The sequence below is a fragment of the Panthera onca genome, chromosome X (genome assembly GCF_046562875.1).
Source record: "Panthera onca isolate mPanOnc1 chromosome X, mPanOnc1 haplotype 2, whole genome shotgun sequence".
Taxonomy (NCBI): domain Eukaryota; kingdom Metazoa; phylum Chordata; class Mammalia; order Carnivora; family Felidae; genus Panthera; species Panthera onca.
The window spans coordinates 15,914,997-15,928,942 of NC_138357.1; the positions used below are offsets into that span (position 1 = coordinate 15,914,997).

The 13,946-nt window shown below is 55.0% G+C and overlaps 2 protein-coding genes across 5 annotated transcripts in view; one reads left to right on the forward strand and one right to left on the reverse strand.

Moving 5' to 3' along the window:
- MAP7D3 (MAP7 domain containing 3) overlaps positions 1 to 3,056 on the forward strand; it is a 32,115-nt gene extending 29,059 nt beyond the window's left edge. The window contains exons 18-19 of the mRNA XM_081792956.1: positions 560 to 605; positions 1,651 to 3,056. Coding sequence (XP_081649082.1) covers positions 560 to 605; positions 1,651 to 1,800 — 196 coding nt within the window. The 3' untranslated portion in view covers positions 1,801 to 3,056. The remainder of the gene's footprint in view (positions 1 to 559; positions 606 to 1,650) is intronic.
- Positions 3,057 to 6,482: 3,426 nt separating this feature from the next.
- FHL1 (four and a half LIM domains 1) overlaps positions 6,483 to 13,946 on the reverse strand; it is a 61,996-nt gene continuing 54,532 nt past the window's right edge. For 2 of the 4 annotated variants that reach the window (XM_081793069.1, XM_081793068.1), the window contains 6 exons: positions 11,128 to 11,309; positions 10,706 to 10,880; positions 9,815 to 9,984; positions 9,165 to 9,351; positions 8,342 to 8,541; positions 6,483 to 7,991 (listed from right to left, as the gene is read on the reverse strand). In XM_081793069.1, coding sequence (XP_081649195.1) covers positions 7,908 to 7,991; positions 8,342 to 8,541; positions 9,165 to 9,351; positions 9,815 to 9,984; positions 10,706 to 10,880; positions 11,128 to 11,283 — 972 coding nt within the window. In that variant the 5' untranslated portion in view covers positions 11,284 to 11,309 and the 3' untranslated portion in view covers positions 6,483 to 7,907. Of the gene's footprint in view, positions 7,992 to 8,341; positions 8,542 to 9,164; positions 9,352 to 9,814; positions 9,985 to 10,705; positions 10,881 to 11,127; positions 11,310 to 12,268; positions 12,437 to 13,946 lie in introns of those variants that run through there. The other 2 variants (XM_081793070.1, XM_081793071.1) reach the window with 2 other exon arrangements.

Sequence of the window (13,946 nt, forward strand, 5' to 3'; positions counted from 1 at the left end):
TACCAGGCATCTTTTGCTGCTTATTTTAATTCTCATTGTGACTCTGAGTTCAGTATTGATGTCATTTTACATATGGGGAAACTGAGGGTCAGAAGTTTGGTTGGAAGAGTGGGAACAGATTCTTGGAAGGGAAGGCTCCCTGGGGATTCCCTAAAGAGACACTGAACCTTCAGGACCCGTGGGAACACGATGGGCTGAGAGGCGCAGTGTTGGGCCAGCATGAGCGCTGGAGCTAGGAGAGCCACGTTCGTCCTCACTGCACTGCATAGTTGTGTCTCAGGTCAGAGTGAAGTAGGGATGGGCTTCTGCATCCCTGCACACGCAGCTGCTCTTTGCCCTGCTTAGTGTTTGCTGAACCCTAGGACTTTGCAGGACACAATTTGGAAACCAGTGTGGTCTGTGATCTCCAGGGTCCCTTCCAGCCTTCCTATTCCAGGATTCTGAAGGTTAAGTTACTTCCAAGGCATTTCTTAGAAGTTAATTAAAGGATAAAGCTTCTTTCAGGACACAGCCTTGGTTCTGGGACAGTCAGGATTCTAACCCAAACCTCTCTTTCCAGACCGTCCAGCAAAAGAATGAGCAGCCGAGCAACAAAAACCAGAAAGGCAAGTGAAACCAGCAACACCGTGGGACCTAACAAAAGTGTACATCCAGAGGCACAGGAGTGGATCTGTGACAAGACTGTTGACATCAGAGATGAGGCAGAGTCACTCATGTCCAGTATCCCTCCTGATAGCCGAAAATACCACCTGAAAGGTTCCATCACATTCCATCAAAGTCCCCAGATGCCTTTAGATGACAAGAAAAACAAATGTGTACCTCTTCTATTGGGTAAGGCCTCATCCTGTCTTCACATTGTTTGAAAGGCAGTTGGCCGTGAACCCTCCTGCTTTGGCTTTTCCAGGGCTTTCTTGGCACCTTGTAACTTCGGAGGTGAGACGGGAGACTGTGGTGGATCCAAACACTAGGTTGATCTCAAAGAGCTTCCATTAAGTTGGTTTTGAGAGATGGGGCGCCTGGGTGCCTCAGTCGGTTAAGCATCGGACTTCGGCTTAGGTCATGATCTCACGGTTTGTGGGTTCGAGCCCCATGTCAGGTTCTGCACTGATAGTATAGAGCCTGCTTGGGATCCTCTCTCCCACTCTCTTTCTCTCTGCCCCTACCCCACTTGCACTTTTTCTCTCTCTCAAAATAAATAAATACACTTAAAAACTTAAAACGTTGGTTTTGAGAGGGTAGATAACTTGATTTTAGTTTTTATGCCCTGAATTTCCTATCAGACGTATAAAATAGGTTCTTTTCAGCCCCCAGTCCACAAGCTGCTTTACAGCATACAGGTAATCATTTAGGGCAGAGGTTAGTGAGGCCTTTGGAATTAGTCTCTCTCTCACCCTGAATTTCCAAAACCAAAAGGCCTTTGCTTTTCTTTCCTTAAGAAGCTGTCTTTGAAATTGAGAGGCAGCTTGGGCCTATTTGGGAGTTGGAGTCATGGGGAATATTTAGTACAAGGGCACCAGTGTGTCAGCAACTTGGATTGGGGAGGGGGTTGCCAAGGGTCCCGGGGCCTACCCCGAAGGGAGGCTGAGGCCCAGTGGCTGTGAGACCAGCATCTTCTCTACTAATCTTTCTTTTCTTTTTCCCTCTGGTCAGATATGTAAACCTCGTGCAGCCCAGAGGAAGATTCATCCTCCGCTCTGGATTTCAATTGCTAGGCCCATCTCCCCACATTTCTCTGCCTCTGACTTGAACCTGGCCAAGAAAATGACCATCCAAGAAGGAGAAAAACATCAGTCACCTTAACACGTGTCTCAAAAGATGCGCATACCACCTTGATTCTTGCCCACAGCAAGGGTTTTGAGTAAAGACCTGTTTTTGTTTGTCTGTAGAAACCTCCGCTGTCTTGTTCTTGTTTTCCAGCCGGTATGTGTAAGTGTATACACCAAGGGTGCCTTTTTATCAAGTGGTAACTCTTGAGTTTCTAAACCAAGGAGTAATTTTCTCTCTTAAAATAATGCTTATTCTGTTTAACAGTTACATTACTTTAACAATTCAAAGCTGACATTTGATCTCATAGACGACTTGATGGGGGGTGCGAGGAACTCAGGATTGCTCACAAGAGCTTTACTAGATTGTTTATAATGAACGGGAGGTTGCAAAATATAGTTATAAGTCCCATGTTACCGTTATGTATGTTTTTAGCTCTGCCATCACCGGAGTGCACAGGCCCCGGCACTCCCAAATGCCAGGGGTCCTAGAAAGTGTCGTCTTGGGACAGTTTAGCACCTTTCGTGCTTATCATCAGTCTTACCTTTTGAAGTGCACGGGGGGGTTTATTTCCAAAAACGTGCACTGTTTTTATTGTGCCTACAGCACTATGTGGCTGTTGTGTGGTGGGGCACGTGTCATCCCCCCCCAGTGGATTTTGGCGCGCCGTCTTTTTCTCCTCGTGCTCTCCAGTCCTGCCTTCGGTCTGCGCTCAGCCTTGGCATGTGGAGCCGGACTTGCTCGGCCTTCTCTAACCACTGGCTGCAAGTGAGTACAAGAGCAGGGCCATTCTTCCTTTGGTCGCCGTGATAGATAGGCGCGCGTGCGCACACACACACGTACACATTTGCACACACGTTTGCATGCATGTGCGCACACACACGCACACTGGGATAGCTTCCTGAAATCCATCAAATTCTGCTTAAACCAGCAACTAAAACTTGAATGCACAATAGTTGTCCCACTGCTGATGAGTTTTGTAGTGAATCACAGTTTCAAGCAGGCCCATGTTCCTTTCTAGCCACCCGTCTTGGATTAGTTAAAGGAAAGAATTATTCTTTCCAGTTCCTTAGTTCTTTGCCATTCAGTGTACTGTACCAGTGTTACAGATAGAGCCTGGTGCCTTAGATTTGAAAACTATTTTTATACACTAGCTCTTTCATGAAGAAGGCAGAGACAATCATCCTAACAAATGAGTTTCTGGTATTTTTCTGCACAAATGTCACATGTTGGAACACTCCGTTATTCTTCTGTTCATGTGTGTGCTCTGTGAAATAAACTTTGCAAATAAAGCAAGTCTTCTTTTCATTATAATAACAAAAAAATACTGTTGCGTGGTGTAAAGGTGACCCCAATTGTTAACCAAGCTTTGAACACGGGCAAGAGGCAGTTCAATAAAAGGTAAGCAAATCCTCTGATGCTCCCTTTCAGCCACGTGGTGACTTGGTAGAGCTCCACCCCTGGGACATTAGATATGAATTTTCAAATTCTGCACCTATTTCCAGGGCTCGTTACTCTGGCCAGTGGTGGCTCTTCTACTTGAGGCCAGTAGTTACCAACCATCTGTTTACTGTGGTGAAATTCACAACATGTCCCAGTCTGGTGGCATTTAGTGCATGCACGGTGTTGTGCAACCACCACCTGTACCTGGTTCTAGAACGTTTATCTCCTCCTCAGAAAACCTGTACCCTTTAAGCATTCACTCCCCACCCCTCTCCCCCAGCCCCTTCGGGGCATCGCTTTTGGTGCCTGCCATGGCGGGGAACACTTTACATCTTTGAGTGCGTGCACAGGCGGGCAGTGATTGTGCTTCTCTACACATCTGTTCGTGACCTTGCTGTTCCTGTGCACAGCTAAAACGGATGTTTGGATCTGCCTGTAAGTGTTTAGTTTTCAATCTTGAAACGCGTTCTGGTCTCTTAGGTTTTTTGATCGGGCGAGGTCCTTGTTTACAGTCTGTGGGGTCTGGCGCTTAGGAGATGGTGGCAGCCACCCCCACTTCCCGTTCCGTATTGTTGGGCTCCACATCGGAGCTGTTGAAGCAGGATGTCGTGTGGTGTACACACAACCCGAAACGTGGCCAAAGCTCCCTGTCTACAGCTCCAAGGTGGTGGCCGCCGGCATAGCCTTACCCCCTTGCCGTGGGCTGGTGCCCGGGCCTGTTAGGGGACAGGGTTGCTTCAAGTTTCCTTTCCTCTCCGGGTAGTCTCTTGGCGTCTCTCCCCCTGACAGACAGGTCCCTAACTTCTGCCAGCGGGTTCTACGTATGAGCACGTCTCCTACGCCCGTGTCATCTTGCACAGGTACGAAGCCTTCGAACAGCTCTGACCCCTGGCAGCCACCGCGGTGCAGTATGGGATGCTGCAGAGGGTGGCAGATGGACCCGAAGTCCTGCGTCTTAGCTGAGGTGGCTGTGAGCTTGCTGTGTGACTTCGCGTGCATTTTCACGTGACTTTGTGCTGCGGTCTCCGAGTGCCCTTTTAGTCCTGTGGAATCACGCCTTGGGGCAAGAGGCAGAGGATCAGGAGGCGAGGCAGGAACAGGAGCAGGAGCCAGTGCCGAGAAGCAGAAGCCTGGAGGCAGGCCGGCCGCCACATTTCATCAGGGGTCTGTGCCCTGTGGCCCGCTGGGTGCCCCGGGCCCTGCAGGCCTGGCTCATTGAAGCAGGCCCTGGAGAGGCCACCTTGCCACTGGTCTCCCTCTCCACTGATCCAGTTCCAGGGTTCCTGGATGGGTATATCCAAGGGTTCCCCAAGTCTCGTAATAACTGCAGTTACGTTTACGCGTGCCATGATGCCAGGTACTTTATTAGGCATCTTTTTAAAACCCTGTGAAGGTGGGTATCCATTTTTACCCAGGAGGACACAGACTTGTGGAGATTGGTACTTGTTCAATGTCGTACGACTAGGAAGAGGCAGAGCTGAGGCCCAAATTCAAGGCTGATTGTAGAGGCGACACCTCATCCTGCTTCGCGAGTGGGGAGGGTCTTGTGGTTCGTATGGCAGGTAATACGCCGTTTGGTGCCGGAGATGAAAATAATTGCTAACGTTATTTGAGTGCTTTGACCAGGTGTCCATCGCCCTATTAAGCATTTGTATTATTACCGTATAATCTGCGTGTGATTCTGGAAGGTAGGAATTCGGTCTCATTTTATAGGCAAGGAAAGGAGCTGAGTGAGGTTAGGTGAACTTGCCTGTGGTCTCAGTGGCATAGAAAATGGCAGAGCAGCTGGGATTTGAACCCAGGCAGTCTGCTCCAGAACCCACCCCGTTAACCACAAGTAGGTGCGTTCTGGAGATGCTGATCCCCCTGGTTATGAGGGAGAAGAGCGTTTTCTGATTAAAAGTTGTCAACTAGGAATCTCCCCTCCTTCCTCCTGAGTCTTAATGGGTCAGTCTTCAGATGAAATACCGAGCAGAAACCCAGAAACCGGATAGTTTCCTCACTGTGATGCATCAGACGCTGCCCCTACCCTGGGGGGCTCACCATTTCTATGGCAATGTCCGGTCATAAGTGATAGGCTGGAGATCTGTCACTCGTTAGCCGTGTGACCTCAGGTAGACCTCTTGACTTCTCTGAACGTCTCTCATCTGGGAAATGGGGACGATAGTGCCAGTGTTGACTGTGAGGATTAGGTATCCGGGGCGGGGAGTCTGGCCTAGGGAAGGCAAAGCCAAGCCGGCCAGGGTGGAGGCTGGAGTTCTTGTGCTGGTGGCTGCAGCTAGCGGTGCTTTTTTGTTTGTTTGTTTGTTTTAAGGCAGAGCTCGGCCCTGGCGTGGGCTGGGGTTTTGCAGGCCGAGTGGGATAGGAAGGCCAAAGGGTGACAGGATGGAGGGCAAGCACAGAATCTGGGGTGGCAGGGGAAGAGGAGAGCAGCCACGGTGCCCAAAGGCCCACAGTCCGCTGGGGGGGGAGGGCACTGAAGTGTGCTGTGGTCTCTCCCCGAGGAGGAGTCCTGAGTGGAGTCCCCTCTCCATCCCAGGCTCGTCCCCTCTGGGCCCTGTCCCTTGCCGCAATCTCAGTAACCCAGCCTGCTTCCAGGGGTGGTGTGTGAGTTCCCCACCCCACCCCTGCTCCCTCGGGGCCCCAGACAACCACTCTCTTCGTGGTTTTAACTGCCGATTTCTCCAGGGGAACAGACACAGGGGACTGTCACCTGTTCATAAAAACGCCCGTGGTTTCCTGCTGGCGGGTTTGGATTCCCTGCTAACAAGGTCCGGGTAGCTCCACAGGGGTCCCGCCCTTTGCTTTAATTACTGAGGCCCCGATGCCCTCTCCCCGCTGGCTCAGCCATGGCCACAAGGGGGAGCGGGTTTCTCCCACAAGGGTGGAGGGAGCAGGGATTGGGAGTGTTCCACGTGGATCCGTGCTCCAGAGGGCACACGGAGAGGGGGGCCAACAGAACGGGGGCTGTGAACAGCCCAGCAGCCCTTCGGCTGTCGTTCTCTTCTCACCCCACCTGCTCCTGGCCCAAGAAAACAGGGCCCTTTTTAAGGGATGTGAACATCTGGGAGATGCTGCTTCTGGGTCAGCGTGGGGCGTGGTGGTTTTTGGCCGGACCCGAGTGCTGCTGCGGGCTCCGGTCTGCTTCTAAATTCCTCTGTTCTGTGCGACTGCTCTGAACAGAGTACGCGCTCGAAGGAAAGCGGTCATCGAGGGTCTGAGAGCAATGGTGTCCCCTTACAGCAAGTCCATGGGCAGAATTAAAAGACGAGGCGTTATTTATTTATATGCTGCTTTATTTCCGTAAGGGTACACTGAAACTTTAGGATAACAGCTAATGACAAAATGTAGAAATGAGGCATTGGCTTGTCTAACCACTCCTACGAGAATGTTAATATGCACTGTCATTACATGTTTACTTTTGATACTGTCTCATTATACTATGTAATAGAACAATGTTGATAAGAATACGGTAAGTTAGGTGAGCCTGCATCTCAGGTAAGCACTGCGTGGGAATCCGCTTGTGCCTGTGAGGGTGGCAGCCGCTCCCCCAGAGATCCAGCTGAGCTCTTGAGGGACAGTCCTAAAAATCACAAGAAAAGGGACTTGGCGGGCCTCTTGAGCACACAGACAAAGAGCAGACAACTACTATGCTACAAGGGACTCCACTCTAGCCGCTGTTTGGAAATGTCCTATCCGTGTCAATGACAGTCCTGGCGCCTGCTCAGCTACCCCCCGCTAGAGTGTCACGGTTACTTCGGCAGGATGAATTTCAAAACCGCAGGAACGTTCGAAGGGGCTAAAATATCGACATGCAAGTCTCCAAACCCATAAACTACGTTACTATGAATTAAAACGAGAGTATTAAAAAAGAAAAAGAAAAAGGGCAGCTGGGTTAGTTTTGTTAAGCCTCCAGAAGTAGTCGCCGTGACGATGTTCCTGTGAAACAGGCTCGTTTTCTCAGGTCTGCCTACACTTTCCAAATCACCTGCCCGTTCCCCGCTTGAAAGTGGGAACGTTCAGAAAACACGCCACACGGGGAAATCGAAGGTTAGTACGGGGGAAAGGTCAGTTTAGAGTTACAGCCAAGTTCAAATGTTAACTTTCTGGAAATTCGTATTAGTCGTTTGAGAGCACAAAAGAACAGCAGGAAGATTTCGAGGAGGAGGTTCAACCATGCAATTTGTTAAGTTCGCTCTCTGCTCACAGACAGGTGAGCAGCCGAGTTGGAGCAGCCGCCGCAACTCTTGCGTGTCCTGAGGACACGGTGGGTCCCAGCTGAGCCACGAGACGCATCTCAGCGGGGGCTTTATGTGTTACGCTTCTCGCTCACGTCACTAAGCAGCTAAATGGTGAGCACGTTTCTGCTCTATGATAAACATGCAGAAGAGTCAACCTATCTACGTGTTTGTGTTTTCACCGCAGCTGCGGAGAAGTGGCCGCGCCGCTACATCCTAGTGTGACCACTGCGTGCCCGTATCTGAGTAATACTGTAAAATGGGAGCAAAGACAGAGGAAGCAACTTTAGAGGTGAGAGGCCGCTCTGGCCCTCCGGGTGGTGCAGGGCAGAGGGCGAGGACACAAGAACAAGACTCGATTCCATTTTACAGGACAGGAGCCCCTGTCGCTTTACAGCTTTTTGGCACAGTCGGGGCAATACACTTGCTCCTGGTGGAAAACAAAGCGCTTGTTGGCCAGATTCATGGAGCATTTTTTGCAGTGGAAGCAGTAGTCGTGCCAGGATTGTCCTTCATAGGCCACCACACTGGAGCCTTTACCAAACCCTGGGGAAACGACAAGAGAAAACAAAGGAGGCCGCTGAGTGGGCACAGGCGGGAGGCCGAGCGCCGCCTTGCCCGTTCACGGAGCCGACAAGCACGCGGGGGCAGCGTCTGCCCGGCCCCCGGCCGCCCTCCGCCGCGCACCGACCCCCGCGTCGCCGCCACCCTGCTACGGCTCGCGAGGACCTGAGGAGATGCCAGAGCTCAGCCGCGAACCCGCACTCCCACGCCACCGCTATCGCCCTGTGACACGCACCGACCTCCCAGCATAACCAGTTTCTTTGATTTAGGGCCATGGCATCAAAGTGGCCACCAGGAGGCAAACTTGGGCTGTTCGCGGGGTGTGCACTTACCGGGCCTCGAGGAGCTGCTAAGCTTCGATTTTTTCTACAAAGAACCACCACCCACGAGGGACAAGTCCTCTCTCCACCCGGATGCCTGCCCCGGAGGTTGGCGCTGGGAAACAGGGTGAGAGGCAAGCGTTTCCCGTGGCACACTGGGGGCTTCCTAGCTTTAGAGACTGGGTGGCTCACTCTTGACACAGTCCTTTTCCCTGAGGATGGCAAAAGTCTTCTCAAATGTACATTTCAAGGCTCCCCGGGGAGATGGGAAAATTGGAGGCGGGGAAAGGGCCCGGGGCACGTGGATCGCGGCCGCGTGAGGAGGAATGAAGTGATCAGCTCTGCTTCTGATCGCCAAACAGCTGCCCGCAGCCACCTCTGAGCTAGCCTGCCGCTAGGGGTGCTCTAATCCCCGCCTGCCGCTCGCAGCCTCCCCCCCCCCCCCCCAACTCCCGCCGGCCTCATCCGCCCCCCTTTCCTCTCCCTTCCCCGCCGGACTCCCCCCACCCCCCCACCCCGCTCCCACCGCCGCTCCCACCGCCACACGCGGTGCCTGCCTGCCCGTGGCCATGGCCGTGGGTCTCAGGCTCGTGAACTCCGGCAGCGTCGTTAGTCAGCAGTAGTCAGGAGGTGTTCTGTATTGCAAAGGCTAAGCTGGCCTGGGGGAGAATCCAAACTATTCGGGGTGGGGGGGGGGCCTTCGGGACCACAATGGCAGGGGGACAGGACATTCTGTGGGGCCTTTGTGGATGAAACCGACGGCGTAGGAAAATGAGAGATGGTTACCATGCGCAAGACCTAGCCTGGCAGACTTAGCAAGGACTCTTTAGCCTACCAGTGATGGGGTTCTTGCATCCAGCACACTTCTTGGCCACAAAGTTCTTGTAGCAATCCACGCAGTAATACTGGTCCTCCACAGCGGTGAAACGCTGCCCAGCCAGCTTCTTAGAGCAGGTAACACACACAAAGCACTCGGCATGCCAGGGCTGATCCTGGTAAGTGATTCCTCCAGATGTGATGGCCTAGACCAGGGAGTGTAGCACCGGATTCAGATTCAACAACCATTTTGTTGAATGCCTACTACGTGCCAGGCACTGTGCTGGGCGCTCTGGTAGACAGTATCTCATTTGATCGCCACAGCGGCCATGGGAGGCAGGTGCGATTATTACCCCCGAGCTACAGACGAAGACACCGAGGCTCAGAGAAGGCGGGCCCCTGCGTGGGGCGACGCGGCGATTAGGGGGTGGAGGCGGGCCCTCTAGAGCCGGGGCCGCCGCGCCTCCCCAGGGCGCCCGCGGACAGCCCGACTTGGCCCCGGGCGCCGCTTTCTACCGCCACGGCGTCCCCGTCTGCAACACGGGAATAATAATTCCCACGTCGCAGGGCCGTCGTGACGATGGAATGGGATAGTGTGTGTGCAAGTGCTCTGCCAACTGTCAAACACTTCCAGAAACGAGTCAACGCGGAGCTCCCTCGACAGCGTACCTTGTTGCACTTCACGCAGTGCTTGGCGAATTTGGTCTCGTGGCAGGTCACGCAGTAGAAGTCCTCCCCTTTGGGGAAGAAGCTTCCGGTCCCGATCACTTGCTTGCAGTTGCTGCAGGTGAAGCAGTCTTTGTGCCACACGGTCTTCTTGTACTCCACGTTCTGATCTCCTGCGGGGAAAGCCATCCACAGCCCGGCTGACAGGGCCCTGCAGGGGGCTGCTTCCGCTCAGCCCGCGCGCCACCCCCCCCCCCCCCCCCCCCCCGGGCCTCCAGAGGGGAGGGCACACAGGCCCTGCACAGTTACCGGCCTCCCGCTCGCCCCCAGCTGTGCTATCCACGGCGGGAGGTGGGGGGGGGGGCGGGGGGTGGGGGGGTGGGGTGAGGGGAGGGCTTCTCCCCTCCGTCCTGCTGGGGTTGTGCAGACCCAGACTCCCGTGGTCGAGGGGGAAGGGGACCCCGGCAGCGGTGTTTCAGGATGGGGGGAGGGGCTGAATCCCCGCCCCACCCCCACGGCCGGCCTTTGCGGACTGGACCTGGAGACTCGGAGACTCGCTGGGGGGAGGGGCGGAGGGGGCAGCTGGCCCAGAATTCCACCCAGGAGGGCGCATGCTTTGATCACTTACTCTACCCAAATGAGAAAGCGCTACATACTTTTCACTTCTTTCTCTTGCCACAGACGGCTCTCTCCAGTGTTCTTTAGTTGCCGAGTGTGTGCGTGTGTGCGAGCATATATGTGTACGCAGATATACGTGTATATATATGCGTGCATATATACGCTAAAATCTAAGCGCGGCTCGCAGCAGCATCACCCCACCACCGCGAGCACCCGGCATCATCTCCGCCCTCGGGGCCTCCTCCCTGGCTGCCGGGGAGGGAGAGGGGGCGCTACCTGCCACGATTGGCTTGAAGCACCCCTTGCACTTGGGGTTGTCCTCCCGAGTGGTGCACTTGTTGCAGAAGATCTTGTTGTCCTTGGCCACAAAGGTCTCGTTGGCCAAGGGGTGAAGGCACTTGGCACAGCGGAAGCAGGTGTCGTGCCAGTAGCGGTTCTTATAGTGCACCTCCTGGGGACCGAGCAGATGGGGTGGCTGCCGTGAGTGGTGCTGGGGCCCGGGGGTGGGGCGGGGGGGTGTCAGGGGCGGTGGCCCCCCACCGAGACTGGGACAGGCCGAGGCCAACGTTCCTGTGAGTAACCCTGTGAGTAACACGAGGGGCGCCCAGGAGTTCGTGAAATACGAGCAGGCCCCGCCTCGGACTGCCGTCCCGGGCCCCCCCCCCCCAACCCCCACACGCCGCCGGGGCCACCGTTACCTTGGAGTCGGCGCCGATGGGCTTCCGGCAGTCCACACAGGTGTTGGCGCAGAACTTGTCGAAGCACTTGAGGCAGCAGTGGTGGCCGTCCTTCTGCACGTACTTCTTCCCCTGCAGGTTGTCCCTGCAGTAGTGGCAGTCGAACTTCTCAGTCATGGTGCCCACCTTGTAGCTGGAGGGACCTGCGGGGGCAACGGGCCGGGCAAATGAGCCCCGGGAGGACGGTGCGCGCGGTGCCGCGACCCCACACTCTTCACTAGGACCCGGGAAGAGACAGGCCCCCGGGGCCCTGGGAGAGAGCCCTGCCGGCGGGAGGAGGGGGCCGGATGGGGCGGGGGTGGGGGGGACAAGAGGGGATACGGGCCGCATCCCGGAGGCGGGCTGCTTGGCAGCGGTGCCCGCGGCGCGCCAGGCCCTCCCTCGCCAGCCTCCGAGGCCTCGCTCCCTCCTTTAGATCCGCCAGAACACTTTTAAATCCCTGAAGGGACCCCGAGGAGTTCCGTCCGCCGCAGTTCACGGCCCCGGGGCCCGAGCCGGGGCCCCAGAGCGGACTTCTCACAACGGCGTTCTCCGTCCGTCCGGACCGGCGAAGTCTACGACTGTGGACACTCGGCACAGTGACCTGCCAGTTTGGGGCATGCCCACATCAAGTCCCCCCTTGGTTCAAGCAAGTTTGTGACTTAGGACATTTGTTTTAAAAACTGCAACTTTAAAATAGGATCTACGGTGGGTGGGGGGGGGGCAGGCTTAAAAAAAAGTGTTAAGCCGATCATTCGAAGAACCCCTCCCACTGCCTTCACAGGAACAGCCACCCGAGTCCCCCAGCGCCCCCCCCCCCCCCCCACCGAAGCTTGCGGCACTGCCGAGGCGCTCTGTTCGTCCCGCCAGCAGAAAGGTACCAAACGGGGGTTTCTATTAGCTCCCGACTTCTTTAAACATATGCCGGTCTCCCCCCTCCGCCCGAACGAACGTGGGTTCCGTAGACAGCAGTTATGTAATCGCACAGGAAACACCAGAACGGAGACGCTGTTCCCAGCTCCCCATAAGCGCGGTTCCCGTGCTCGCAAATGCCCCCGTGTCATCTGCAGAGTGCCATCTGGAGACGAGTGAGGGAAGACGGCCGGGAGGCCCCGGTACTCACCGCAGCTCTTCCACTGGCCCGGCGGCCCCAGACTCCCACTGTGCGGCCCGGTCCCAGGTTTTTTTATACAAACACATGTCCGAGTTGTTTGGATCCTGTTGCCACCGGCAACCAAATAGCAGAGAGTGAGCTAAGGAAACCACACCCTGCGTCTCGGAGCCGCCTCCGGAAGGCTGCTGAACTCTCACTCACAACTGGGTGCGTTTCGGAAGCCAGGCTGCCAAACAAGCGGAGCGCGCGGCTGGCCCGGGAGGCACAGGGCCCGGGGGCGGGGGGGGGGGGGGGGGGGCTCGGGGCCGGCTTCGGCCCCCCCCCCCCCCCCAGCGACCCTCAGACACACCCCCTCGCCTCCTGGGAATGAGCCGCTGCCGCCAGCGGGAGGCATTCTGGGGCAAAGACAGTTGCTTGAGCCCGCTGTGCCACGGTTCAGAGGTTTCTCGGGACCGGAGGATGGCTCTTACTGGCACCTTGTCCCCCAAAGAAAACCAGGACGTTCCCTTACGTAAACTGGGTTAGAAACGAAAAGTAGAGGCACAAGTGAAACCAAGGTCTGTCTCCTTGAAGTGCGCACCGTTTACGTAAGGTAGCTTTTAAACTGCCATCGGCCTCCGTGCAAACAAAGTGCCCGTCACAGTGATCGCACGCTGGCAGTCACCCTCCGTTCATTCCTGCTGGCCCTTCACCTGTCCCCTAAAACCCCTGTCTCGTTAGCTCTTCTATACTGAAACCTTGCACCCGACAAAGATTTACTTTCTTGTTAAGAGCTGAGCAGAGAAACTAAATAAATCTCCAGTAACAGTAATGCCAGGAAATTAAATTATCAGTGGCTCCTAAATACCATTTGGCAGGAAATTAGAATTTGTAAGATTAGACAGCACTGGCTTCCTGCGCGGCGAGCAGTCATGGCTGGGTTAGCCCTTCGGAGACTATCTTCCTGGACCATATTTGAACATCCCTCCTCCTCCTCCCTCACCGAAGTCTCTATTTAGAAGACAACTCTGGGCCGCGCTCATTTTCCTGTCACTCTTCCGATGTCTTTCAAAAAGGAGATGACCTCCAAATACTTCTAAGCGTTAAGTCCCATATAGAGTCCCTCCCGACGGGAGCCCCGGCTCGTGGTATGTCGGAGCCCTAGCTTTAAGCTAAACATCAAGGCGCCGGCGTCACACGGCAAACAGACACCAGGCGACACAGTGAGTCCTGTTCAGGCAGCCCGAGGTTTGGAGAGAAGGGAAACCACTATGGGTCACGGTACCAGGGAGAGCATACCTGCCAAGCCTTTCTCACTTCAAAACCACATACTTTGAGAACCTGTCATCTTACCAATGCCAAGTTCTTCACTGCTCACTTTCATAGTTCTAGAACACGACTGGCTCACACTTTCGAGGCATCCAGCCGATGACATAAGCCATGGCTCACCACGGATCGTGGAAGGTACCAGAGCGTGTCAGAAATGGGAGTCGTGTCCGCACGGCTGCACGCCACGCTATCGGCCCTATAGCAGAGGGTCTTGAACCAAGCAAAGGGAACGTGAAATAGCTCGCCCCAAGTTAATGGTGCCTCTATGCAGAGTCCCACTTCTTAGTGTTTTCGAGTCCTGGCTTTTAGGCATTATTATTTGTTTTCCTTCCTGTCGTAGGAGAAGCCCAGGGTCAGCTTACATTCCCCGCCCCCGTAC